Source organism: Tachypleus tridentatus, chromosome 2 (genome assembly GCF_004210375.1).
Source record: "Tachypleus tridentatus isolate NWPU-2018 chromosome 2, ASM421037v1, whole genome shotgun sequence".
Lineage (NCBI taxonomy): Eukaryota > Metazoa > Arthropoda > Merostomata > Xiphosura > Limulidae > Tachypleus > Tachypleus tridentatus.
Genome location: NC_134826.1, coordinates 48,881,240 through 48,908,826, shown reverse-complemented (window position 1 = coordinate 48,908,826; position 27,587 = coordinate 48,881,240). Strand labels below are relative to the sequence as shown.

The following is a 27,587-nucleotide window of genomic DNA, read 5'->3' as shown; positions in this document are numbered from 1 at the left end:
GTACTTGAAACCTGAACCAGCTATAAAGTAACTTTTACTACACCCTGTATATACATCTGAAGTCTGGAATAAAGACAAATGGTTTTAGAAGAGATGCCAATATATTTCTTTGTTACGTACATGGTGTCTAAAAGGTGTGGAACCACAGGTAATTTGCAACTCGGGAGTCCTAGTTTGGTTGAATGACACCTTCCCACAACATTGGATTGGCAAATGTTATCCCCAAAAAGGGTTCCAACATCTCCAATCTTGTCTCCCACGGATTTCTTCTTCTGGAGATTGCTCGATGGACTATGTACAAAGGGACACCGAACATTTGAAACAACAACTTGTTTGTCTTGTTTCTGAATTTCGCACAAAGCTACATGAGGGCTATCTGCGTTATCCGTCCCTAATTTAGCAGTGTAAGACAAAAGGGAAGACAACTAGTCATCACCATCTACCACCGAATCTTGGGCTACTCTTTTATCAACGAATAGTGAGATTGACCGTCACAATACAAGCCTCCACACGACCGAAAGGTGGAGCATGTTTAGTATGACGGGGATTCGAACCCGCGACCCTCAGAATACGAGTCGAGTGTCCTTACCACCTAGCCATGTCAGCTCCTAAATAAATGAATTGGTATGGTACTGTTGACAATATCACGAATTTGCTTCCCACAGTTCAATGAGAATGGAAATAGCGTCTCCACACTTGTTTCTAACACCAAGGACTGCACGTGAAACACATTCTGTAAAATTCGTTGAAGTACATATGGTTACAGATTTTTCAGATACCCTGCATAATAGATTTCATGTTTAATCATCAGTGAGGATAACAAATGTATTTTTGGAACTGTTAATATTTCTTTACGTATAACGTTCTACTATCACGTACTAAAAATACGCTGGTGTAAAGAAACACATTACGTGGGTCTAACGGATCTATGACAGACCCTCTTACAGCTATTACTACAAAATGTTCTATGATAATTAAGCTATAATGAGCGATCGACTGGTTAATTGTAATCTATAATTACTGCAGTTACAGTTATTATTTTCTCGCAAAGATACACAAGGACCTTTCTGCGCTCTGTCAACTGAGGAGAAAGGAATCTCGTATTTTAACACTGTAAGACAAACTTGTAGCTGATCAACTGGGGGACTCCAGTGAAGGTTTATTTATTTGCTTGTTCTTGAGCATAAATATAAACAATGGACTATATTTATTCTTCTCATCAAGGGTGTCAAAACCTGATTTTCAGCTTTCCCAGTTCGCCACTGAAGAAGAAAGGTCCACCTTTCGTAAGCTCTCGGGTTGTAAGGTTTCTTATTCGTTTCCATCAAGACTTCTAGAAGCTACCTGTTTTTCTAACATCGTGGATGATTGATTTTTAACATTGAAATTCCTCAGACATAACACCGAGTCACCGGTTAACTTCAGATTAAAAAACATGATGACAGCGACTTATGTTTTTATGTTTCGAAAGCCGACATATTACTTAGAAAATCGAACTAAGCACATTTTTCTGTTTGTGATAACAACTACTTGTTTTATAGTCAATGCACGTGAACATACACGTGCTAATGAACAAGCAATATACAGCCTGGCATTTTTTGTGTGTATGTGCGAGAGCACGCGCGCTCGTATATGTACGTAAAATAAACAAGCAACTAGTGACAGTTTTAACACTGGACCCCACTGAAAAATTTTAGGGCAGGCTTAACAATGGAGACCACTAAAACATTTTAGAGCAGGCTTAATACTGAAACGTAATTAAAACATTTTGGGGCAGTTTTAACATTGGAAAGCACTAAAACATTTTAGGGCAGGCTTAACAATAAAGCCCACTAAAACATTTTAGAGCAATTTAATTTTTTGTTCTTTAAAGTTAAAGGAGAGGAGTCCAGCTGTGTCATTTTTTAATCTCTCATTATAATCCAAACAAAATATCGTGACTCTTACAAAAAAGAAATGGCCCACAGTTAAACAGTGACAGACTAACTAGTTGCGTTTAAGAAGTTTATTCGATGGCATACAATATCCCAAAATCGTTAGCTTGACTAAGCCAATATATGAGACGTCAACCAAGTCACACAACATAATTGAATACCGGAAGTAAGATTAATATTTGAGCGCTGTATAGCCACGCCATCAGTTATACAGAAAACAAGTGTTCACGTACATAAACAACTGCTATCTGAGTGGTAGTTTTATTCTGTGTGTAGTACACAGTTCCTGTTAACTCTTCCACGAAAGTCTTCATATTAACAGACTCACTTAAAAACTACAAATGAAGAGGAGGTATTTCTTTACCGAACTGCCTGCCTCTTTTCTTCTTATTATAAGGCATCAGTAACAGAATATCCTATATCAATTCACGTGGCTGGCTTGTAAACTTCTATGTCCGTGTCCAACGGATTTGGAAATAATAGGGCCAAGCTTGTTAAACGAATTCAAGGTGCCACACAGTGCCTGTTTACCTACAGGGCGTAACCTCTATTACAGGGGAGGGGTCAAAACGCTCTCTAAAGATTAACCAAGTATGATGGGGTATAAGATTGGTTTCAGGGCCGCTGAATCCAAATCTGGCATCGAATTTTGTGTTACTGTCCCCTCTCGAGATCACGATGCACCATGTTTGAAACTGTGTTCACACCAATACTCACAGGGATCTAACGTGGAAAATGTGTTCAGCTACCTAGGCCAGGGACTTGAAACGATGATAGATTAGAAAGGAATTTAATCGGTAAGATGGGGCCTCTGTAAATCATAAGGTAGAGGTAAACCCTGTAAAAAAACTCAAGTACTTTAAACAATGTCTAGCTGCTAATGTTGTTTTTCATTCAGTTTTGTTATCGAATCTACACAAAATGTGAAACCGTAAATTTGCATTATCTTCTCATGGATCCAACAAACCTTCATACCAGATTTAGTGAAAATACATCAACAGGAGCGCAGCAATGGTTAAAAAAAACACTCATAAAAATCGCATAATGCAAAATTGAAAATTTGTATGTATTTCCCCATGGACCTAATAAATTTCCATATCAATTTTGGTGAAGATCCATCTAAACCCTGCGAAGTATTTAAATGGACACACAACAGATAGTACTATTATATCTATATAGATGGCGTCGGTGCATTAGTTCCGCGTGTGGCATATTTAAGACGTCATATCTGCACCCTGAGAATGGAGAAAAGTAAAGTACTTGTTTGATGGGAAACGGAGGCGAAAAGAAAAAATCGTGACCACTGTTGAAAATATACATGCATACAGGATAAAATTTTCGCTAAGTTGAGGGTTGCAGATCGCGTAATAAGAAAGTTTTTTTCAGTATCATATAAGCAAGAGTTCCACTATAGTGTTATTACAAAAGTAAAGAAAAGTGCAAGTCCAATATCAGTTTCAACATGGCTGTGCTCAGTAGATGTAATTGATCTAAATTTTTAATGAAACTGTCATCAAAACAAAGCAAATCAAATGTAATATCGTTTAAAGAAGTTTTATTTTTCACTAAATTATTCAAAGCAAGTTTATTCTATATAAAAGCTTAAAAATTATATGTGATTATCAATATTCCTAAGTTTTCAGGGGACCAGGCCCTCTTGCCTTCCACACTCGGCTACGCCTCTAGCTGTACGGAGTCTTTTAAATGCATAATATGTGTTTATAGTAAAATTGTATAAAATAATAAATTGTTCTAAGCAATGTTTTAAACACTACTTATAGTTTTTCAAAGATTGAAATGCTCTAAAAAAGGATAATTTCGTTAAAACTAAATCCTTAAGATACTTCCCTGTTTTCTTTCTACATTATAACTCTAATAAAACACAACCTTCGCCATTACTCGAGAGTGGTTCTTTTTTTATGTAAAGGGACTTACTTTCCTTATAAAAGAAGTCAATAGGTCTTAAAGCCAAATCTTACGACACCCTGAAAAACGGTGTTATATTGCATAAACAACCACTTCAACAAAGTCCATCTTGATCACAGATAACTGCACTTCGCTCAAGCACAAAACATTACCCAGTAACCAAGATCTCACAAGAGACACCGAGAACTGTGAATTTATTTCATCCTTAAAGCTCCTCTCCACCAGTGGCACAGCGGTATGTCTTCTGACTTCGAACTAAATAAATCGGGTTTTAATACCTTTGTCGTGTTGCTCTGTTCTCAACTATAAACAAACAAATCATTTTTGAGATGCAGATATCGTTCAACATAATAGTTTGTCGTACTTCGATGACTGTTGACGTCGTGCAGTAGTGTTCCAATGACGCAGGAATCAGTTCTATTCAAGTAAACTATTTATTCATCTCATTTTTCTTTAGCTCTTACGTAATTTCTTTGTAGTCAGGGCTTAATGACACCTGAATTAACTTCAAAATGTTACAATATTACGACAATTTTCGTTTATTTGTGAAAGTTCACGTAAGTTACTCGAGGGGACCATCTATCCTTACATTTAAAGGGATAGATTAGATGGAAGGCAACTAGTCAACAACACCCACCATTAATTAACCTTGACCTTTAGCTATTATTTTGCCAACGAATGGTGAAATTGGCTATCGCATTATAACGCTCCCATGGTTGAAAAGGCGAGCATGTTCAGAGGCGGGATTCGAACCCGCCACCCGCAGATTGTGAGGCGAGTGCCCTAACCCTTAGGCAAACGGGAAATTCGTCGATGTTATTTATAAATAAAAAAAAAGAACAGAGACAGTTTCTTTCTTTGTAAGTAGATTTTCAAAAACTTAGGCAACTGAAAAATGTTTAACGATGAATTACATAGATCACATGAACGTGGTTGTTTATAAAAGACTGGTTGACATACACGTTCAACGCATGAGGAAAACACGGGGTTTAACGTAAGAATCGAACTGTAACATACAACCATCGATATCAAACATGGCCCAGACCATTCTTCAAGATAAGAATTATCCATTCAAGATTTGGTAATAATCAATCCTGTGGTTTGTCTATTATAACTGGACACACACACACGGAGACGTCCAATAAATAATTGTAAGAGACCAAAAGTTCCAACAAAATATCAACATACGTTGTCACGTTATCAGCCTACTTAGATATTCAAACGCAATTTATGTTTCTAAAGGAAATCTAGGCTACAGCTTATTTAGTAATACGAGGGAAGAGGTGACGTGTGCACTCTAGCTGGAGTCATCCTTACAAGTAACTTGTCTATCGTTAAGAAATGGCTATCTTTCCAAGATTTATGACGCATGCTCTGTATCAACTGGCATCTCTATTTATGTAACATTAAGGTATTTACTAGAAAAATCTTTGTTGTTTTTTTTAAATCATAGATGAGCTATATATGTAACCTACATAAAATCCAGTATGTATCACGTCACGTTACGCTTCATTTCTCTTGATATATCGAAATAAGAAGAGTCATAAAAGACAAAATACATTTATTCAAATTCGATCACTGTCTGCCCATTAAGATTTTAGTGACGACGATGAAAGGAGGTCGTTAATCCTCCTTATAAGTGTAGTGAGTGTTGGGATTACCTGGCCAACAGCTGAGTGCATAAAATTTATCACGAAACTAAAAATATCGATTAAATTTTAAACTTAAATTGTTTGTGAACTAGGCTAATTTCTGTTACATCCACAACGTTTTTAATAAAACACAAACCCCTTTAATCAACGGAGACTCTAAATTAAGAAATCAACAAATACTTTTCCAGTTTTCTTGTCTATACATTTCATTTTACACTTTTAGTACAAAGACTAACAAGAATATTAGATTATACTTATGACATAAGCCGTCATTGGAACGTAGTATTATGAAAACGCACTGGCTTTTTATGTATTAGAAATTGTTGTTTGTTTGTTTTTTGAATTTCGCACAAAGCTACTCGAGGGCTATCTGTGCTAGCCGTCCCTAATTTAGCAGTGTAACACTAGAGGGAAGGCAGCTAGTCATCACCACCCACCGTCAACTCTTGGGCTACTCTTTTACCAACGAATAGTGGGATTGACCGTCACATTATAACGCCCCCAGAGCTGAAAGGGCAAGCATGTTTGGCCATGCCGGGCCTGTTAGAAGTTGTTAACCTGATTTTTTACCAATAACTATACAATGTATACGCCACGAATTCATTTCATGAACGATCTTAACTTTGATTGGTCAAGCTTCATTTCGAAAAATTTATCTATTTGATTTAGCTACGAAATGTGAGGTTAGGGTACACTACAGGGTGGGTGGTGGTGGTAATAATTACCTCGCCATTTCTGACGGGTTATAAGCTAATGTGTGTGTGTGTGTGTGTGTGTATGTGTGTGTATATGTGTATATTTTACAGTTGCACGCGCAAGTAAACAATTTATGAATTCAATTTTATAAATAACAAATCGAAATAAATAGTAACGGCATGTTTTTTGTTGTTTATTTTGTGACACTGTTATGAAACATAACAACAGCATTACTTGTAGGCATCCAATTATCAGTTTTATAACTTTTCAGGCCCGGCATGGTCAGGTGAGTTAAGGCGTTCGACTCGTAATCTGAGGGTCGCGGGTTCGAATCCCCGCCACACCAAACATGCTCGCCCCTTCAGCCGTGGGGCCGTTATAATGTAACGGTCAATCCCACTATTCGTTGGTAAACGAGTAGCCCAAGAGATGGCGGTGGGTGGTGATGACTAGTTGCCTTCTCTCTAGGTTTACACTGCTAAATTAGGGATGGCTAGCACAGGTAGCCCTCATATAGCTTTGCGTGAAATTCTAAAACAAACAACTTTTCAAAAGTATTCAAATTTCCGTATAATTTTGGACTGTATCGGTGAATAAATAATCATAAAGAAGATATTTTCAAAATAAAAACGATAAACACACAGACATTAAATATTTGGCATTTTCAACCTTAACGTAATTTCATACACACAAGAGTTAAACGTTCAGGTCAGAAACCCCTGTAACTCAGGTAGAGTTGTCTCTAACTTTACACCACTAATCAGAAGGAAAACAGCCAGTTAGCACCAGGTCTTTGTCTGACGTTTGGAACCGAACAATACGATTGAATGTCACTTTTATAATGTGTAAGAATCTGAAAATGTTTAGCATATTCAGCAACATCACGACTCGAACCTTAGACCTTTCGATTCGCAGCCCAGCACGCAAACCACTAGACTAAGTTCTGCCTGTCTATAGTTCGTGCCTGATCGATGCGTTCGACTACGAACAGCAAAGGTAATAATTGTGATTTTGAAAGGACAGCAAAAATTGACCGCAAATTAACCTATGGTTTTATTCTTTGTGTGACTATTTCATGATAACGCTTTAATATCAACCTAAAATATCACTGCACTTTCAGAGGTATCAAAGAACAAGGCATATTCCAAATTCAAAATCGGTCTATTACTATTTTTTGAACACAGACGTCATAAACTATTATGTACAAAGTGTTGTGGCACACCACCAAATCCCATCTTGTTCAAATACAACCCGTTGCCTATAATACGCATGCGTGTGACGTTGAGGAGATTCGCCAACTCATCGGTTCATTTTCGCTCTATTGCCTTTAGAGTTGAGAAGATTTGTTTGTTATTTCCCACAAAGATGCTCATCACAGGAATCGAAATCCGGATTTTAGTGAGTTAGAAACGACATGACTGCACAGTAAGTTCTGCCCGTGTCTTTAACAAGCTAAGTCCTGGTGAACAAACTTGACACTAAATACATCTACCAAAAACAAGCGAAAATATGCCCGAGAGTTAATATACCTATAGAAAACTTTATATCGTAAAATCATTTGTTTGATTGATAATTAAACTTATAAAAGTGGATACAATGAACAAGTTACTGATTAACAATAACCTTCGTATGACCTTAAAAAAGAAAGGTCATTGTCAACTGGAAAATAATCCATCTGCATAAATGTATTTATCAAGCTTCTAGACTGATAACAACATGAATTTTTCACAATATTCGTTTAACACCACCTTTCTTTAACGAAACACAATGCTTCCTTTTTAAAACAACACACGGCTTACCACTCAAGGAAACAAATGTTTCATCATTAGCGATCCATCGGATCAAACTCGCTGATTTTTGGCTTAATACAAAGGTTTCAAAATAATTCGAGTCTGCGCAATAAGACGGTTTTTTCACGCGAGAACATATATAAGCGTTATCATTGTAAGACTATGCTTTCGTGCAATAGTCTGAGATATTTCTTTATTTTCTATTCTGTGATTTGTTTACTGTATCTCATAGGAAATCTGGTTTAGAAATATCAAATCGTATAATATGTAGTAACAAAAAAAATTCAAACAAAATGGAGTCGCTTCTACAGGTTCACTGGTAAAAATAAATCTCATTTAGCCACAACCTACAGTAGTTAATGCAGCGGATAGGTTTTCTCAATTTTCTTTGAACTGGGCGTCTCATCACAAGTGGTATGATGTCATACTATTGAATACTGACATCATTTGGCTAGAAAAACCTGTATGTTATATGTTTTTTTGTTACCACGTCATCTGCCGGAAGTGCGTTAAAACTAAAGATTGTACTCACCTAGAATCAGATCAAATTTGAATATTGTTTGTTTGTTTGCTTGTTTAATTCTGCGCAAAGCTACACGAGGGCTATCTGTGCTAGCCGTCCCTAATTTAGCAGTGTAAGACTAGAGGGAAGACAGTTAGTCATCATCACCCTTCACCAACTCTCTTGGGCTACTCTTCTACCAACGAATAGTAGACTTGACCATAACATTATAACGCTCCCACGGCTGAAAAGGCTGGCATATTTGGTGTGACGGGGATTCGAACCCGGGACCTTCAGATTACGAGTTGAGCGCCCAGTAGCTTAGCGGTAAGTTTGAAAGCTTGTAATACTAAAAACTGAGTTTTGACAGCCGTAGTGGGCATAGCACAGACAGCCCACTCAGAAACATGGAAAACACTGATCAGCCTTGTTAGTACTGGTTGCGTTTCTGTAAAACTATGTTCCAACCACTAAGCCTTGTTAGCACTTTGCTGTAAAATTCTCTTCCCATAAGAACCGTTGTTAAAATAAACGGTTTTTTTCCTGAAGGTCAGGTCGTTACTAAGTGAACAACGAGTTCTACGCATGTGTATTTAACTACGTCACATACTAACCAAAGTTAAAAGAGATACCTAGTTAGTTTAGTTTTTCTACTCGTGAAACATCTCAAGGGACTCTTAAGTATTTATTATTTACAGACGACTTGTGTATGTTTTTGTAACGCAATGGGCTATTAGGAGTAGAAACACATGGCTTATATATTTCAGTGTCAGAGCTCGAATATAAATATAGCAGCTTCTGTAACATGTTTGGCTCTGATTCAAAGTTTAGTGTGTTTTTTGCTTCACTCTTGTTGAAAATATTTCTATCTTCTTTTTTAACTCTCTAAATACTTATTTTTATTTATGCAGAATCAGACTCGACTCTTTTTGCTCGTCACCTTCGTTTTCACATTCATTATTCTAACGTTAGTTGTACTTACACTTTTATAAATTTGAAATACCTTTTTACTCCTGTATTTGACACTTTGTTTTATTTTTTACCACCTTTATATCTTGTTCCACTGTAGTTGTGTTGCTGTAAAACTATGTTTCAAATACTAAGCCTTGTTAGTTCTGGTTGTATTGCTGTAAAACACTATGTTCCAAATGCTAAGCCTTGTTAGTTCTGGCTGTGTTGCTGTAACACTATGTTCCAAATGCTAAGCCTTGTTAGTTCTGATTGTGTTGCTGAAACACTATGTTCCAAATGCTAAGCCTTGTTAGTTCTGATTGTGTTTGTTATGTTCCAAATGCTAAGCCTTGTTAGTTCTGGTTGTGTTGCTGTAACACTATGTTCCAAATGCTAAGCCTTGTTAGTTCTGGTTGTGTTGCTGTAACACTATGTTCCAAATGCTAAGCCTTGTTAGTTCTGGTTGTGTTGCTGTAACACTATGTTCCAAATGCTAAGCCTTGTTATTTCTGGTTGTGTTGCTGTAACACTATGTTCCAAATGCTAAGCCTTGTTATTTCTGGTTGTATTGCTGTAAGACTATGTTCCAAATGCTAAGCCTTGTTAGTTCTGGTTGTATTGCTGTAACACTATGTTCCAAATGCTAAGCCTTGTTAGTTCTGGTTGTATTGCTGTAAAACTATATTCCAAATGTTAAACCTAGTTAGTTCTAGTTGTATTGCTGTAAAACTATGTTTCAAATGCTAAGTCTTGTTAGTTGTGTTGTGTTTTTGTGCAGCTGTTGTATCACCGATTTCTATATTGTTCTTTGTGATAAACCTATCATTGTGATGTTCTTCCATGGTTAAATTACTTTGTTATAAATTAGTTACATGTCTTAACCCTAACGTACTGTTTTATCTTATACTCCGGTATTAGTGTAGCTGTATGTCATAATCTTACCATGCTATCTATCGACATTTCTATCGTGTATTTTTTTTTTAGTACCGATTCCATGTTTGTGTTTCTAAACAACTTAAAGTTTCCAAGTAGGTTAATATTTTGCTAGTAGTTATGTATTTCCCTTATTTTTTCAACTTATTATACCTTACTTTTGTCAAGAACGTGTGCGTAAGGAACTGCGTCACAAACTCTACAAACTACACCTGATAAAAAGCAGTCTAAACGAAGGGGTTTTCCGGGTAAATGTTTCTAGAGCACGTTTCTGACATCACGATTAGGAAGAGCTCCGTTCCACCTAAACTCCATTTTATGTAAACCATACAAATTAAATGATTTTACATTTTGTTCGAGCACAAATGTCGCACGCTTCAGAATCAACATATAATATCAACATATATGCCAACTCGTGCAATCCAAGCTGCACGTACACCAACTGCATCACGAGCACACGTCACGAGAATGTGGTTTTGCCTTCCTACACCTTCCACCCTGCACGTGGCTGTGTGTCAGGTTTCATCCATCACGTTCATACTTTTTAGGAGCTCCTAAATATTCCAAAATTAGTTTCTTTATTTAATAACGTTTAAAACTGACGCAGCTGTTACTTCTGCGAAAGTTCGACCCCGTTTCTTTTGAAATGTTAAAAAAAGAAAGAAAACGAAGGCCTTTAGCGAAGTAAGTGTGTCAAGAACAACTGTATGTATATACTGTAGAAACAACAAACCTTTTGTTATAAATATTCAGTGTTCTTTCATCAACGTTGTTTTTAGTGACGTATTAATTTGAAATAATTAAAAACAGATTAAACGCTAGTAGGCCCACAATGTATCTCAATAAGCTTGAGAGCTTATACACTCAAAATTGACATTCGATTCCTGCCGTAACCACAACATGTGTTGTGTAGTTTCCTGCTGAAGAACAAACAAACAGGATCTGGTGTACATGTTTACTAATATATAGTGAAAAGAGAAAAATACATTAGATTAAGGAAGTTCTTAAAATATTTATGTTCATAGTTTGGGAAGCAACTAAACCATTAATTTTGTTAAGGAAGGAACCGCACCTAAGCTCGTGTCAGATAATCTATGAAGGTCCAGTATGAAATCAGTAGCTGTGATTAAAAATTTAAACAGAGATTCCCCCTTCCCTCCCACAGTGGCTCAACGCTCAGCTTGAAGGCTTAAAATGCTAAAATACGGCATTTGATTTCCTGTTTTGGGCACAGAACTCATATCCCATTCACAGTTTGCACTTAAATTTCAAGCACTTAACAATAAACAATAATTTCACAGGTAAACCTAACATCACAAACTTAAATATCCAGCGCTTAACAATAAACAATAATTTTACACACAAACCAAACATTACAGACTTAAATATTCAGCGCTTAACAATAAACAATAATTTCAGAGACAGACCAAATTTCACAGACATAAGTCCAACTCTAAAAACAAATATTTGGGACTTAAGCTCGAATCGCTCCACCAAACGTGCTCACATTTTTAGTTGTGTGGGCGCTATACGCTACAAATAAATCCCACTGTTCGTTGGTAAACAGTAGCCCACGAGGTGGCGATGGGTGGCGTTAATTAACTACCTTTCTTATCTATCTCTTCAAAACTAAGGGCGGCTAGGGCTGATAGCCCTCGAACAGCTTTACGCGAAACTAAGCAAACTAAGAAATAAAAGCTATAAGGTCACTTTTTTTTTTTTTTTACTTCAAAGCCTCGGACAAAGAAAAAGTCCTCGCGAATATAATAAAACCTATCAATGCAAACATGTACTGTGTAGAAGGGCTTTCGCTGTCGGCTGTACCAAACCCCTATAACATAGGAATAAGCAATTCCAGCCCCAGAAAAATGCCTTCAATTTCTAGTTATATGACGTACTGCAACTGCTATATGTGAGACAACAGATTTATTATAATAGAACGTTTCGTCTGAGACAAACTCTTTGAATGTTATATATGATCATGTCTCACCGTCAGAGACAAAACGTTCCACTGAAATAAATCTATTTTCTGACAAATAGTTGTTTCAAAATTCCATGCAATTTCGATAATTCAGCAGATGGCTCTTAAAACGAAAGCACTTCTGTCGTATAGATTTATAAATTTCAGATAAGATTTAGCAGATGTATTGTTTGGCAGCTTTTATTAATATTCAAAATAACTTCCCGTTCTTTCAAAAGAAGTCTTTCACTGTTGCTACCACGAACCACGGTCAACAATGGAGTTTAATATCCTATAACTGTCACATATGACTTCCGCTTTAAGTTGCTTCTCTGAGTGACTTTTAAGTGTGGTAACATCGAACTTCATAGAAAAACAAATGACGTGAAAAAGTGGGAAGGGTAAAGTTTGGTGTTCCTAAAAATGTAAACTTACAAATTCGAGATTTTGTCCAATCGCATGATCCCGATGTGGTTCGTCAACCTCTGTATGTAGTTGTTGGCAAAATGAACGCGATCAGTTGATTATACACACACACACACAATTGTAAATTTTCAACACCACATGCGAGTGATGTCATACTGCTTACGTCACCATTTCACAAAATTTAGGGCCCAGAATAGATCCATTAAATCCGTCCAGTTATATAGGCTATTTCCATTTGAATGTTATCCCTCGGTTACGGAACGTTTAACAGAACGAGAACGTGTTCACTACCAGATTCCCCCCCGGATGTGTATCGTCATACGAAAGTTAAATGAGATTTTGTTGGGTTTTTTTGCGCTACAGTTCGTAAAGTCAACATTCTGCTTTTGCAGTTTTGTTTTTTGTTCTTTTTTTTTTATTTTAATCAGGTAAGGTAATATTTAAGAGAAGGATAAAGTGTGAGATAAGTAAGAAGTTCGGATGTTGGCTGACTCAACAATAATATCTAAATTTGGCCACCTAGTGGGAAAAGGAAAAATTGTCAGATCAAATAATAACGTCGCGATGCAAGACTTTTTACTCTCGAGTGTTTGTTTGGTTTGAATTTCGCGCAAAGCTACACGAGGGTTATCTGCGCCAGCCGTCCCTAAATTAGCGGTGTAAGACTAGAGGCGAGGCAGCTAATTATCGCCACCCACCGCCAACTCTTGTCTACTCTTTTACCAACGAATAGTGGGATTGACCGTCACATTATAACGCCCCCACGGCTAAAAGTGTAAGCACGTTTAATCGCACTAAACCCTCGAACCTCAGATTATGAGTCGAGCGCCTTAACCACCTGGCCATGCCGGGCCTACCCTCAACTGTTTCTAATTCATTACTTGCTTTATAAAGAACAAGTGTGGCCTGCTGGTTAGGCGCTCGATTAGTAAGCTGGAAATTGAGAGTTCGAATCCCATGCACCAAATATACTCGCCGTTTCAGCCGTGGTGACGTTTTCATGTAACGATTAATCTCATTATTCGTTGGTAAAAAAGTAGCCCAAGCGTTGACGGTAGCTGATGATAACTAGTCTATCACGCCTAAATTAAGGATGGCTAGCCAAGAAAGCCCTCGTTTGAAAAACAAGCTCTTTATAAAGGGCAGACACAACTATGTAAAAATCTAGCTGTGTGTCGCTTGCAAGCCAAAGGACTACTACGTAAATTAATGTTTTTTTCTGTAACACTTACATAAAACATTTGATAGAAAAACAATCATAAGTGATAAACCTCGTTCACATGAGCGACAAGAAAATGTAATTCTATATAAGATTAGCATTTAATGTCTTTTAATGCAGGTAAAACATGAAAAACCCATGCGCAAAAGGAAACAAAAAGGTTTTGGAAGAACAAGTTTTAGAGATGAGTTACTAAGTGACGAATACTACATTACCCTTCTGTGTGCGTCATCTCAGCTTTCTGGAATGGGAAGAAATATTTCGTAGACATATTTCAACTATAAATATACATATATTAACTAGAATCGACAGAAATTCACCAACCTATTTTTGCTTCACTTGAAAGATCATCAAATAAAGGAAAACATTCTGTACAGGTAAAGCAAGAGTTGTCTAAAAATGCATAGGTCCAAAGATGGCCACCTCAATCCATAAAAAAGAAAGAGGAAGCCAATGGTCAAGATCTAAAACAGTTGACCTTGTGGTAGAGGTCTAGAAACTGGAGAGTCGGGTTCGAATCCATGCATTTTAAGCTGAGAGTATGTTATTAGAGTGACAGTGAAGCCCTTAGTAGATATTCGGTTAGTGCCAAGCTTCCTACTTTCTTCTGGTCAGCAGTTCCAAGTTAGGGACGTAACAGTTGACCTTAATAAATTTATCGTAAATACCAAGTACAAATAGGGGGTCAAAATTACAGCAGAAAAAGACCTTCGGAACCAAAAGAAAATAGGTCACGTGTCAATTATTTCATTGGGCGATCTCCCCACCAGTGAGAACCTGTTATCGTTTCATGTTAACAACTAACTATTAATTTACTACAAACACCAAATTTTACCTCCATATACAACAATATACATGTGAGATAAACAAGTAATTGAATCTGTCCACGAAACAGACGTTAGGGTGGGAGAGCAGAAACTCCCACGCCCTTCGTTCACTTTTCAAACTAACTGGGAGTTCACTGAATTGCTAAATTGTTTGTTTTTTTTTATTTCAAAGAAGCTATATTGGGTGTTTATTAACTTACATATACTCCAGCAACCACGATTAGACACACAAGGTTGATAAGGCCAGACATCTACAGTAAACCTTTAAACAAAAAAAAAAAAAAAACAAGAAGGGCTCTTCAATAATCGCGGCTGTAATTAGATCTCAAATGGGCTACGAATTAAATGTTACGTAAAAAACTCGGTTTGAGGGCTTCTAACGCTAAATTACGAGGTTTGATCCTTGCGGAAATTAATGTTCATAAGATTTATTTCTGCGTAACTAGAACATTTATAATTCCAGAGATCCGGAATTTTTTTAAGATAATTGATTAGAATTAGGGATATATCCGCAAAATGTCTTCAACATTCTGTATGTCTCAATAAAAACGCTGCCACCAAGCAGATTAGGTGGAGTTCTGTTTTATATCTAGTAGAAGAGCATTTCGAAGTACATCACGTTCTTCCAAAAGGGAGAACAACAAAAACAGACAAATGTGATTTTATTCAATGCAAAGAAACCTGACTATCACCACCTCCGCATAAATTACACAACTTATAATGAGTGAGAAAACAAGTTCTTATTGCTTCATCCCACATAGAACTCTTTGACTGCAATACTAGTATTACTTGCCCTGACGAAACTTAACGGTGAAACGTTGGTTGAAATAAAACGTTTTACTATTATCATCTGAACAATAAAAATATTTTTTATTTCTAATTTTATTGCCTAGAGACAATACTAATTGTTTTAATACTTTGTTAGTTATTACAATGTTAATTTTACTACCATCATAAATTGTTTCATAACGCTAACTGTTATTCTACAGTAAGTTATTTTCCACAGTATAAATTGTTCTCTTATTTAATAAAATGATAACATACATCTTTTAAAATCGAGGTGAATTTTCCTTGTCCGATTCTTATCGTCCAGCAAGCTAAACCTTTCATGCAAAAGGTTCAACATATAGAAAAACGACCTTGTCTGTCTATTTTGAGAAAGACCATCAATTACAAACAAAAACCTTGGACACACTTTTTACAAACTTCGACCTTTCGAAGGAAACGTGCAGCGATTATCTCTTTAAGACTAGCGGAATGCCTTTGTTATGATTTTTTTATTATGCTTTGTCTTGTCTTTTTTTAAGAAATATTTTTAAATTCCAAGAGGATAAAGCTAATAAAGAAAAAAATAACAGTTAAAGGCAACCATGTGTTAGTTATTTAAAAAGCATTAACCTCAGTTTGCTCAGAATAGAGAAAACAAATACAGTCTACTCCCGTAAACCGATGTATATTAAGTTTGTTTTTTTTTCTAGAGATTTGTTTGTTTTGGATTTCGCGCAAAATTACACGAGGACTACCTGTCCCTAATTTAGAAGCTAGAGACTAGAGGGAAGGTAGCTAGTCAACACAACCCACTGCCATCTGTTGAACCTCTCTTTACCAAAAGTCACATTATAAAAACTCACGAATGAAAGGACGAGTTTGTTCAGTGACAGGATTCGAACCCGAGAACCACAGATTTCGAGTTTAGCGCCCTAACCCAATAGACCATCAAAAGAGAAACACACATACAAAATAATGTTCTATTAGATCTTAAAATTGTTAAAAGGCACTCAATAAACTATTGAAGCATTTTACAGTTATACCGAGTTTTATATCTTATGTGTCTGTTTTAAAATAAAGATTACTCTAAGTAACTTACGTATTATAATTTATCTCGGATGAGTTTCCGATTTGTTATCTTACGTACGTTAAGCATCGCAATTTCAAATGACCGGAAATTTTAATTTAAAAGTTTATTCAATATTAATATCTATCAAATCTATAATATTTGCCAACAAGATTGAAACACACAACTTTCTTTCTCAACACAAATATATTTTAAGATAAAAATAATAATAGTAATAGTACAATTTATAATAACAGTTATTACTAATATTGGTTTATATACACTAGTTTTACAAACTAAACTGAGTCTTCTATTCGGTCTAGAACTGAATATTGCATCGACGATCCAAGTTTACAACAAACAAATTAATCCTGAATTGGTATTGTTACACCTCGCTTAAGCTAGCTAGCTTGGTTGGTCTCACGTCGCTGACTTTTTACCGATGAAGATATTTAATGTTCTCATAGAAATACGAAGTTCATTTACAGAAGTTGAAGGGTTTGTAATGCTCAAAATCTATGAACGTTCCTGGTCCAATTCTGTAGTTTTCCGATTAATAAGTGTTAATTACAATTTTAGCTTCCGAGGCTGTAATTGACTAATAATATTATGTTCTGTCTAACTGTGCGTCGCTTTATATATAGTTTAAGGCGAGATTCTCGAATGTTCAACAATCTTCGAAAACACGCTATCGTTTTCGTAGAACAAATATTGTTGATTCTTATTCTCAAACATCTACAAATTTAGAGAACAGGGGAGATTTGCGCAATACACATCCAACAGTATACGTCATATACATTAAAAACTGTACTAAAATATACGTATAATGGTCAATCCGTTGCAGTAACACATTACGGATAATTAAAATACTTAACATAATTAATACGCCACGAATAATTAAGTTCAACTGTGAGAGATATGACAAAATATCATACCTATACTTGTCATTTGTGACATAATTATTTCATTATGAAAACTTTATGTCGTAGGCTAAATACTTAAAGTGGTCAAGAAAACATCATTAGTTCCGAGTAGTCGCTAAATGTGTATCTATGTGTGTTTTCTTATTGCAAATCCACATCGGGCTATCTGCTGTTTCCATCGAGAGGATTCGAACCTCCTGATTTTAGCGTTGTAAATCTGTAGACTTATCGCTGTACCAGCGTGGAACCGCTAAGTGTCTGTTTAGAAACTAATGTGCATATAAACTGAATGATGGTTCACATTCAAAAAGCAGTAAAAAGCCCAAGTTTAAGACGCAAGTGACTTGATTTTTTTCTCTCTTGTTATAATCATAAATTTGGTGAAGGATCGGAATACTGAGTATTCAGAAAAGGATTCAAAATTAAGGTTTACGTTAAGAAATAGGCAAAAGATTTACGATATTAAGCTTTTACGTAATTATACTTCATAATTAAAATTCTTACAATTAAAAAGTGGAAAGACGAGAGCTACCACAGTGAGAAACGAGTCCGTTTTCCCAAGTGAAATTCCGCGTCATATTAAGTTCTTGGACAGGCATACGTTACAGCCAATAAAACTACCCTTCAATTTGGCAGTAAAACTGTTTATAAAATGTGTGATTAAAGTTCTAGTATTTTTAGTGGTACAGCCGGGTTCTCCACTCGAGGGGGGCGGCGAATGTTAAGGGGACGATAAATTTAGAGGCTGAAATTGGACAAAATTTTAATAAGATGGTCAACAGAATAAATCGAATATAATAGTGTTTATAGAAGTTTTGTTCTTTTTAATTAAATGACAAAAAATAGTTTATTATATATAAAAGCTGAAAAACAATACATGATCAATATGCCTAAATTCTTCTGGAGAAATGGCCCCCTACCCTGGACACGCCTCTTAATGTTTCCATTAAAACATTAAAGTGACTATTTATGCGGGATAAAGAAAATAGCGCTCATTATTCATTTTACAAACCTGTGCGCCTTCGGATAAATTTTACGAAAACTCTAGAGACAGAGTAAGGTTAATAAAGATAACGACATTACAAAAGTTATAGAAAAGTACCCTGCAGCTGTTAGTTGATTGGCGTGTAATTATTACAAATTTATTTTCAAGTGAGGAAGAAGGTGGGGATGGGACATTTATCAAGTAAAACGTGACAATTAGGCGTCCCGAATAGTCTCAAATTTTCGAGACACACCAATAAAAGTGTGTGAGTACGTACTGTCACCTCAGTTATAAACCGTTTCCATCCTCAGTATTTTTACTGTTCCTCACAAAGAAAAGATTGTCATAAAAGTAAGACACGGGTTAATCATTTTCGGTTGATAATTAATAAATGAAATATTTTTTTCATAAAGTTTAACATATACAGTGCTCGCCCTCCACCCCCAACCCCATTGGCTCAGCGATGAGTCTGTGGTTTACAACATTATACAAGAGGGAATCTTCAGTAACCACGGCACTTGAAATTCCTTCAGGCAAGATTTTTAAAAAAAGGTAACCCATTTTACCTTTTTTTATTAACTATATTTTTGTGCGCCACCAATACCAAGCGTGGGGCGCGCATTTACTCGATTCGATTTTATTACTCATCAGGATCTCTACTAAGCTACCCTAAAACTGAAATTATTTTAGGCAGGATTGAAGCAAATTAATTTATGATACCTTGGGCGTGGTAAAATACATCAATCAAAAGGGTTTGACCTCCTTACTCCAAAACTGTAATTAGATTTCAAATCAACCAAGAGACGACGGAGCTACGAGATATAAGTTTGTACTTGAAAAACAAAGCAAAAAAAAACAAAACAAACTCGGAGCTTTTCTATGAATCGCGGCTAAAAATTGATTCTCGATATCTTTGGTGGGCAAAGTACAGATAGCCCATTGTGTAGCGTTCAACGACAACCATGCTTTAGAATTTTTAATCGATTTTTAAAAATTGACGACAGTTCTCATTTTATTTAGCACTTCAATAGGCTCCAAGTTCTACGAAATGTCATGATCTTCACTTCACTCAGAAATCCCCTGAAGTAATTTTGCGCACGTGAACTGAGACTGATGAAGCAGTTTGACGTGATGAAACAAAAGATAAATTGTTCATAGAAGAGATTTAATATTTAATTCTCTCACACGAAATGTTATAAGATGGTGTTACATTTAATGAAATAATACAGAACAGATACAGAGTGAACAAAAATGGTAGTTCGAACCTTTTTATATATTACACTAGCCCCCTATCGGTGGCTCTGTCATCAACTTATAGCACCAACTATCGAGCTTCGCTGGCCACAACTCATATAACACATTGTATAATGTTGTTGTTGTATTCTAAATATAACACACTACATTTACAGTAGCTTAAAGCACAGATTTGATTTAGATAAATCAATTGAGTAGTTCAAATAACACGAGTAAAATTTAACTACAAGACAACAGAAAAACGAACCACATCCTTCAATTTAAAGCAACAAATATACATCTAGATATCATTAATGTTTATTTCTAAAGGTACGTACGAAAACAGATAACCTATCTATCTCTGAGGGTGTGGATGAATAGAAATACTCTGTCTATCTATACGGGTATGAATGAAAACACTTTATATCTATTTTTAAGTAAATGTGTGATAACCTGCGTCTCTAAGAGTAAGAATGAAAATACATGACCCATATTTCTCTGAGGACACTCACGAAAAAGACGAATAATTAATAAACTATATAACCTTTAAATCAGAAGGTATATATATATATATTTCAACATCCGTACACTTACACATGAAGGTGTGTTTATTAAAATACCATCTACCTGATCAGTGAATAAGGACAATAATAATATTTCGTACGGGAAATAATTATAATTCTTTACTCTTATTCAACGTTACTAATTAACAGAATACTCATTAACACAACTAGCGTTTCAAAATTACGACCTCGTAAATGACCACAGTTTATTACTAACTCCGTTGACAAAAACAAAAATGAACTATTCGTTGGTAAAAGAGTAGCACAAGAGTTGGCGGTGGGTGGTGATGACTAGGTGCCATCCCTCTAGTCTTACACTGCTACATTAGGGACAGCTAGCGCAGACAGCCCTCGAGTAGCTTTGCGCGAAATTCAAAAACAAACAAACAAACAAAAAACCACCCTGGTTGATTGTACCAAGCCGCTAAACGAGTCTAATTGGTCAAACTACACTGCTTTTTGGATTATGCTTCGGAGTTAAATTACATTTTTCACGAGTACCATAAATCCCTGAATACCCTATCAGAGTATCTAAAGATGGTGAATGCCAATTTAATTTCGTTTTCCTTGCTAGTCAAACGGAAACGAAAATTCGTTCTCGTACGCCAAGTTCTTTTTTCTGGTCACTATGCATCCCAATCGATACGAGGATACAATAAACCAACCAGGAAATAGTTAACACAACCTGCATTTTTGTAGGTAGGCTAAAGCAACAGAATGAAACATAATAATTAAGCTCAATCATCAGGTTTTTTTGTATGTGTTGTGGTACCTCTTGATAAAACGAAAGCTCTGAAGCGTTTCATATGAACTTAGCGCTTTTCAATCTAAACATTTGATGAGATCGACATATGTCACGTGCCTTTAACTTTATATAAATACTCAACTCTGAGATTTGTAAAACAAAAATAAAATAAAACAAGTTTCAATGAGCTTGGTACAAAACTAGAAATATTTCAACAGCTGTTGTACATTACGTTTTGTTACGGCGCTGGAAACACATTGTCTATTCCCGATCGCCAATGTTTCGCATCATGGTGTTAGAAAAACATGAGGTTAAAAAAAAATCAATTTCACATAAAAACACAAAACTCTGTAATCTGATCACTTGATAAAGTTGGACCTTTAGAAAGCGTTCGGATTAAAAACTTCGTACAACATTTAGTATAATACGTAAATTACCCTCGCTAAATCAGTGGTACGTTTGATGACTCATAACGCTATAAATCGAAGTTCGATACCCAGTGTAGACGCAACACAGCTACATTATTGTGTATCCTTAGGCCTAAAAACAAGCAACCAAAACCCGTATAATACAGAATGGTCAAGTGTGAATTACCCAACTCTTAATGTACGTTCTTTTCGTTGGTCATTTGTCTGTTTGTCTGTCTGTTAAGCTTATTTATTGTTTCTTTATATTTGTTCATTAACCTGAAGCAGATGCAATTTATTTACTGCTCTCGGAGTACTAAATACCTTTTGAACTACACTCTACAAGGATTATCTAATACTCGCCTGTTTCTTTTTCAGTTGAAGTTCGTATATAAAGATGCGGTGATACAGCGAAACAAGAATCGCATCCCGAGCTGTGACACGATTGTGTCAATACATCGTCTGATACGCTAAGATTTGAGAACGTTCACAAAATTTAACAAGCTTTCAGTAAACATTACAAGTCTTTTGTACAGAATAAATCAAAATTTCTAATCAATTATTTTTGCTAAAAAATTAATGATTCATAAAGAAAGATGATTATTTAGTATATCTTGTCTTCATTTGTTCCATGAGAAACATCACATGTAAAGTAACATAACAAACTAACAATGTTAATTTTTTTAAATTTTTACTTCTCTTTCCAGCTGCTATTTAGTTGATCACACCTGAGAATTTGAATCGGCGCTGTAAAGTGTGAAGTACTTGGATAAAACAGTGTTAATAATATGGAGAATAAACTACAGACAAGGCTGTCAAACTTCATAACAAACCGTTAGTAATACATACGTATTTCGTTACGTATCGTATCGACCATCTATGATGAGATACGCACCCCTGGCACAAAACTATACGTTATCTTTATGTGTGGTAATTTCATGCGAGAACGTTTTAAAATCGTTATAAATTATAAGAATTTAAAAAAATGTTTTTGATATGAAAATTGAATGTTCTCTAATTTAAAGTTTCTTAAATATGATAAATAATAGATTCGCTGTTTCCCTTCCTTTCATCTTACACTACTGTCTTTTCACCTTAATCCCAATATTATTTAAAATGTAACACCCAACTTGAGTAGGTGTGCAAAAACCACCACAGAAGAATTTTTATCTTAAAACGTTCAACAAATCGTTATATAAGTTAGGCCTAGTGAAGGGGAAGTTTTTTTGCTCATTATATTTTCTCTTGCACAATGTTTCTCATGACAATATAATTATTTAAATATGGAAGAAACAAAATAATGTAACGAAAGACAAAACGTCTTTCAGTTCATTGAAAAAAAAAATCTAACGCTCACTGAAAAAAACAGAAAGATAAATTAAACAATTTTTGTTCATAATTGCAGACGACAGTGCTTTTGAAAAATTTCGGCTTCCCCCCACATACCGCTTCGTTCGTATGCGTATGTAAAGTAATTTATACTAAACTCGCCCTCTAACGACTCTAAATATAATTATGTCAACATTCAAAACAAAATTAGCCGGCACCCTGTTACAAATGATTCCTTAAAATTAGTCCTTAACAATAATAAGAAATACGAGCAGTAGCTGTAAATTCAAATATGTTTTATAGCATGATTATTGGTTTTATACATATGCAAAGTATACTGCGGTTGAATAAAAAACACTTTTCTTTTTAACTTCATCTCAGTGAGAAATTGTTAATTTCATGCAGGACTGGCTCGGGAATCGATGTATTTCTTCTTCTCAGTACGAAAGGTGCCTATGGTTTCAATATTTATCAACTAACTGAATACATAAAGCATAAATTACCGCTCAACGACAAACTACATTAAAACAAAACTTACTGGAAGACCTAAGGAATAAATTGAACGAGATTACATAAGCAAGTCAAAGTTTATATTTGATATCGAACTTCTACAACTTGGGCAAGTCCGCGTGTGTGTATAAAGGTGTGATCAACTTAAGCAATGGTCTCAAAAACCTTACCCTAACGACGGAGCATCAGCGATGCTCGTGAGGCGAACCCTAGTTACGGGTTGCGTCTTACTACTGCCGGGAGAACTTACCACAAACGTTCATCCAGCCTTCCACTCGAGAAGGAAACTCGTATCCTCCACGTTTATACAAAATAAGTCGATCCATATCTGTTGACTCTAATTACGTCCGTTGTTTTGTTTTCGGTTTCATTGAAATCAAATTTTTCACATTGCTCAAAAGCAATACCTAGGCCTTTCGTTGCAACATGGCACGCCGTACGATCTGACCCGTTAGGCTACAAATACTAGAATCCCTCTGGCGACACATCGTTGTATGCGTTCTGACGTATGAAGTGTTTCGCCGCGAGAGAACGCTACGGTCTGCTTAGCACCTGCATTACCATGACGAAACCGTCGCAGCATGACAAAACTTACACACGACATCCAGCAAATGTTAGGATAAGAGTAAGAGATTCAACGTTTTACGAATTTGAGCAGTGTATCGCCGCGAAAGGACGCTAAGGTCTGGTTAGTACCCACACACAGTATTGGTTCACTAACATTGGATTTTGATCAGGGCTTCCTTTTGATGCAAATGAGTTTTGCAGCATTTATAAACTTAAACAACGTTCTAGTACACACTAAATTTAAGCTGTTCCTTATTTTAAACATAAATTTTGACCAATTCTTAAAGTCTAAAATACCACTTAATGTAATTCGTCATATTATACTTTCACCAATAATTAGGTTACTGAAAAAAATATTATTAAAACATATAAACGTTTGTGTTTTTTTTCTGTTGTTGAATTACACAGGACCAGAATCTACATCTAAGCAAATAAGACGCTTACAACTCAAAGTAATTTACCACTGAACTCACGATAACAAAAAGAAGCACTCAGATCATTAGTACCTTGATTAACTTCTGATGTTGATAGAACGGGCTGTTCGTTCTAAATCAATTTTACGCTGATGATGTACGAAAATGTATTGAAACGCCGCTTCCAACAAAGAAACGTTCTAGCAGGTTAGCTATTATAAATCCATTTTGCCAAATGACCAGCCTGCTACCTCAGACCTTTAAAAAATGAATCGCATGTTTATTAAATACTTAGTTTGGTTTGTTTTGAATTTCGCGCAAAGCTACACTAGGGCTATCTGCGCTAGCCGTCCCTAATTTAGTAGTGTAAGACTAGAGAGAAGGCAACTAGTCATCACCACCCACCGCCAACCTTTAGGCTACTCTATTACCAACGAATAGTGGGAGTGACCAACACATTATAACGCCCCCACGGCTGAAAGGGTGAGCATGTTTGGTGTGACGGAGATTCGAACCTATGGCCTCCGGAATACGAGTCGAGTGCCTGAGCCGCCTGGCCATGCCGGGCCTTAAATACTTAGTACAATCTAGAACACTTGTACATGATGTCTTTCTTGGTTGGTAGTTAGGGCACATGAGTCGTAATATGAGGTTTTTGGATTCCTCTCCTTCCACCAGTCCAACTTACGCTTCCAACTGTAAGATAAGAGGGGGCGTTATGACATGACAATTGATCCTACTATTTTATTGATAAAAAGTAATCTAAGAGTTGGCGGTGGGTGGGATTGACTAGTTACCTCATTTAATTCAAAATTATGATGAGCTAGTGCAAATAAACCTCAAATATCTATGCACAGAATTTAAACAATAGTCATTTTTTGAGCCCGAGCCTGTTAGGAAGGCCCGGCATGGCCGAGCGCGTTAAGGCATGCAACTCGTAATATGAGGGTCGCGGGTTCGCGTCCGCGTCGCGCTGAACATGCTCGCCCTTTCAGCCGTGAGGGCGTTATAATGTGACGGTCAATCCCATTATTTGTTGGTAAAAGAGTAGCCCAAGAGTTGGCGGTGGGTGGTGATGACTAGCTACCTTCCCTCTAGTCTTACACCGATAAATTAGGAACGGCTAGGTGCAGTGGGCTAACAACCTACTCACTTAAAAACCTTGTTCAAGAAACCGCAGTGATTGCGGCCCTGTATTCCTTGAAGGAATTGAGTGACAGATGATGATGATGAACCTGTTAGGAGATTAATCTACTATAACGTAATCACTAGATATTGTAATATCTTTTAGTTATATTATGAGAATAATTACAGCAGTTTCTAAAATTCCTGAAATACCTTAAAATGTTAATATCATTGATGTTTGTTTCGTGATAAAACAGTCAGGTTTTTATTTAGTAGAACCGTAGTGTCTTGATTACAATCAACAAATAATTTTCAATGGAAAATCGTATAATCTTTAACTTGCAACCACAATGTAAATAAGACCATTTACATACAATAATAATATTTTCGGTTATTGTTATGAACTTCTGGTATATATTTTCAAAGCTTATATTTTACAATAATAAGATAATTGAATGGCTATATGACTTTTGATGTATAGTGACCAAACATCAACATGTCATGACATTATAGTTACAATCACCTTATACCACTAAGTTACATATAACCTTTTAGTTATCGTAAAGAAACAACATGGTATATATATAACCTATAAGCTACAGTGATCAAACATCAATACATATATTATTGTGACTCATAGTCATCGGTTTGTTTGTTTGTTTGTTTTGAATTTCGCGCAAAGCTACATGAGGGCTGTCTGCTCTAGTCGTCCCTAAATTAGCCGTGTAAGACTAGAGGGAAAGCAGTTAGTCATCACTTCCCACCGCCAACTCTTGAGCTACTCTTTTATCAACGAATAGTGGGATTGACCGTCACATTATAACGCCCCCACGACTGAAAGGGCGAGCATGTTTGGTGCGACCGGGATCCCAAAGTTATCGGATGCTATGAACACGATTTAGAATAACAAAATTATCACAGAACAATATAATGTTTTTTTTAGAAATGAAGCAGTTTTACTTTTATAATGTTTATAGATACCAGCTGGAGTATCCGTCTCCTGGACGGAAATTATGAGCATTCATAATCAATGAAAAGTTATCTAAGGGCATGAAGAGTTGCTTCCCTTATAGGTACAGTGGAGTGCCATTAAGCCGCAGACCAGTAAACCGCGAAATCACTTAAGCCGCTGTAGCAAGTCTTGTCCCAAGATTGTTGATGTATTAAATCTACTACCTGGCTTTTTAAAGTTTCTCACACTCTCCTTTTCTTTATAACTTCAAGGGGATATTTAAAAAGGATCTGCTTTAATTTGGGAAATAAATAAAATATATTACAATAGAATTTTTTTTTTTTTGAATTTCGCACAAAGCTACTCGAGGGCTATCTGTGCTAGCCGTCCCTAATTTAGCAGTGTAAGACTAGAGGGAAGGCAGCTAGTCATGACCACCCACCGCCAACTCTTGGGCTACTCTTTTACCAACGAATAGTGGGATTGACCGTCACATTATAACGCCCCCACGGCTGGGAGGGCGAGCATGTTTGGCGCGACTCGGGCGCGAACCCGCGACCCTCGGATTACAAGTCGCACGCCTTACGCGCTTGGCCATGCCAGGCCTATTACAATAGAAATCAACCGTTAATCTTCCTTATCCGCTCTCTATGTCAGCTTTATGGAGGCCGCCATTGTTACCGAATCACACCTCTCCATACATTAAAGTTAATCCGCGGTAAATCCGTGAAAAAAGTGATCAATAATTAAAGTATTATTTTTAATCCGATAATCCGATATTTTTATGGAATTGCATAAATATTGGCCACAAACCCAATAGAAATCACTTCAGTTTCTGAATTAATAGTGAGCATATCTTATTGACATGGCGGCCCGCATGTAACACGGGAAGACGAAGTTTTACAGGGAAAAGCGAACCATCGCAATGCATTGGTCGTTTGTGTTAAAACGGCACTTGTCAATTGTATCTGAATAGTCTATACATTAATATTATAATGATCACGCAATGGCCCGGATGAGGCTCCTCGGCGGAGCTGTTGGCGACTTCGGCTTTTCAGTTACAAAGATTTAAGCCGCGGTTAAGCAGGTTGACCCGCCAAATACCGCGGCTTAACGGCGCTCCACTGTAATTGTAAAAAAAAAAAAGTCCAGTAAAACATAAAATGTGAAACTTTGTACGTATCT

General features: G+C 36.2%; 1 protein-coding gene across 3 annotated transcripts in view; it reads right to left on the bottom strand.

Annotated features, from left to right (window-relative positions):
- Positions 1-23,838, bottom strand: part of LOC143243175 (ras GTPase-activating protein raskol-like) — a 199,953-nt gene extending 176,115 nt beyond the window's left edge. Inside the window, exon 1 of one of the 3 annotated variants that reach the window (XM_076486974.1) lies at positions 23,596-23,838. In XM_076486974.1, coding sequence (XP_076343089.1) covers positions 23,596-23,671 — 76 coding nt within the window. In that variant the 5' untranslated portion in view covers positions 23,672-23,838. Of the gene's footprint in view, positions 1-12,779; positions 12,899-23,595 lie in introns of those variants that run through there. The other 2 variants (XM_076486976.1, XM_076486991.1) reach the window with 2 other exon arrangements.
- Between the last annotated feature and the right edge of the window lie 3,749 nt (positions 23,839-27,587).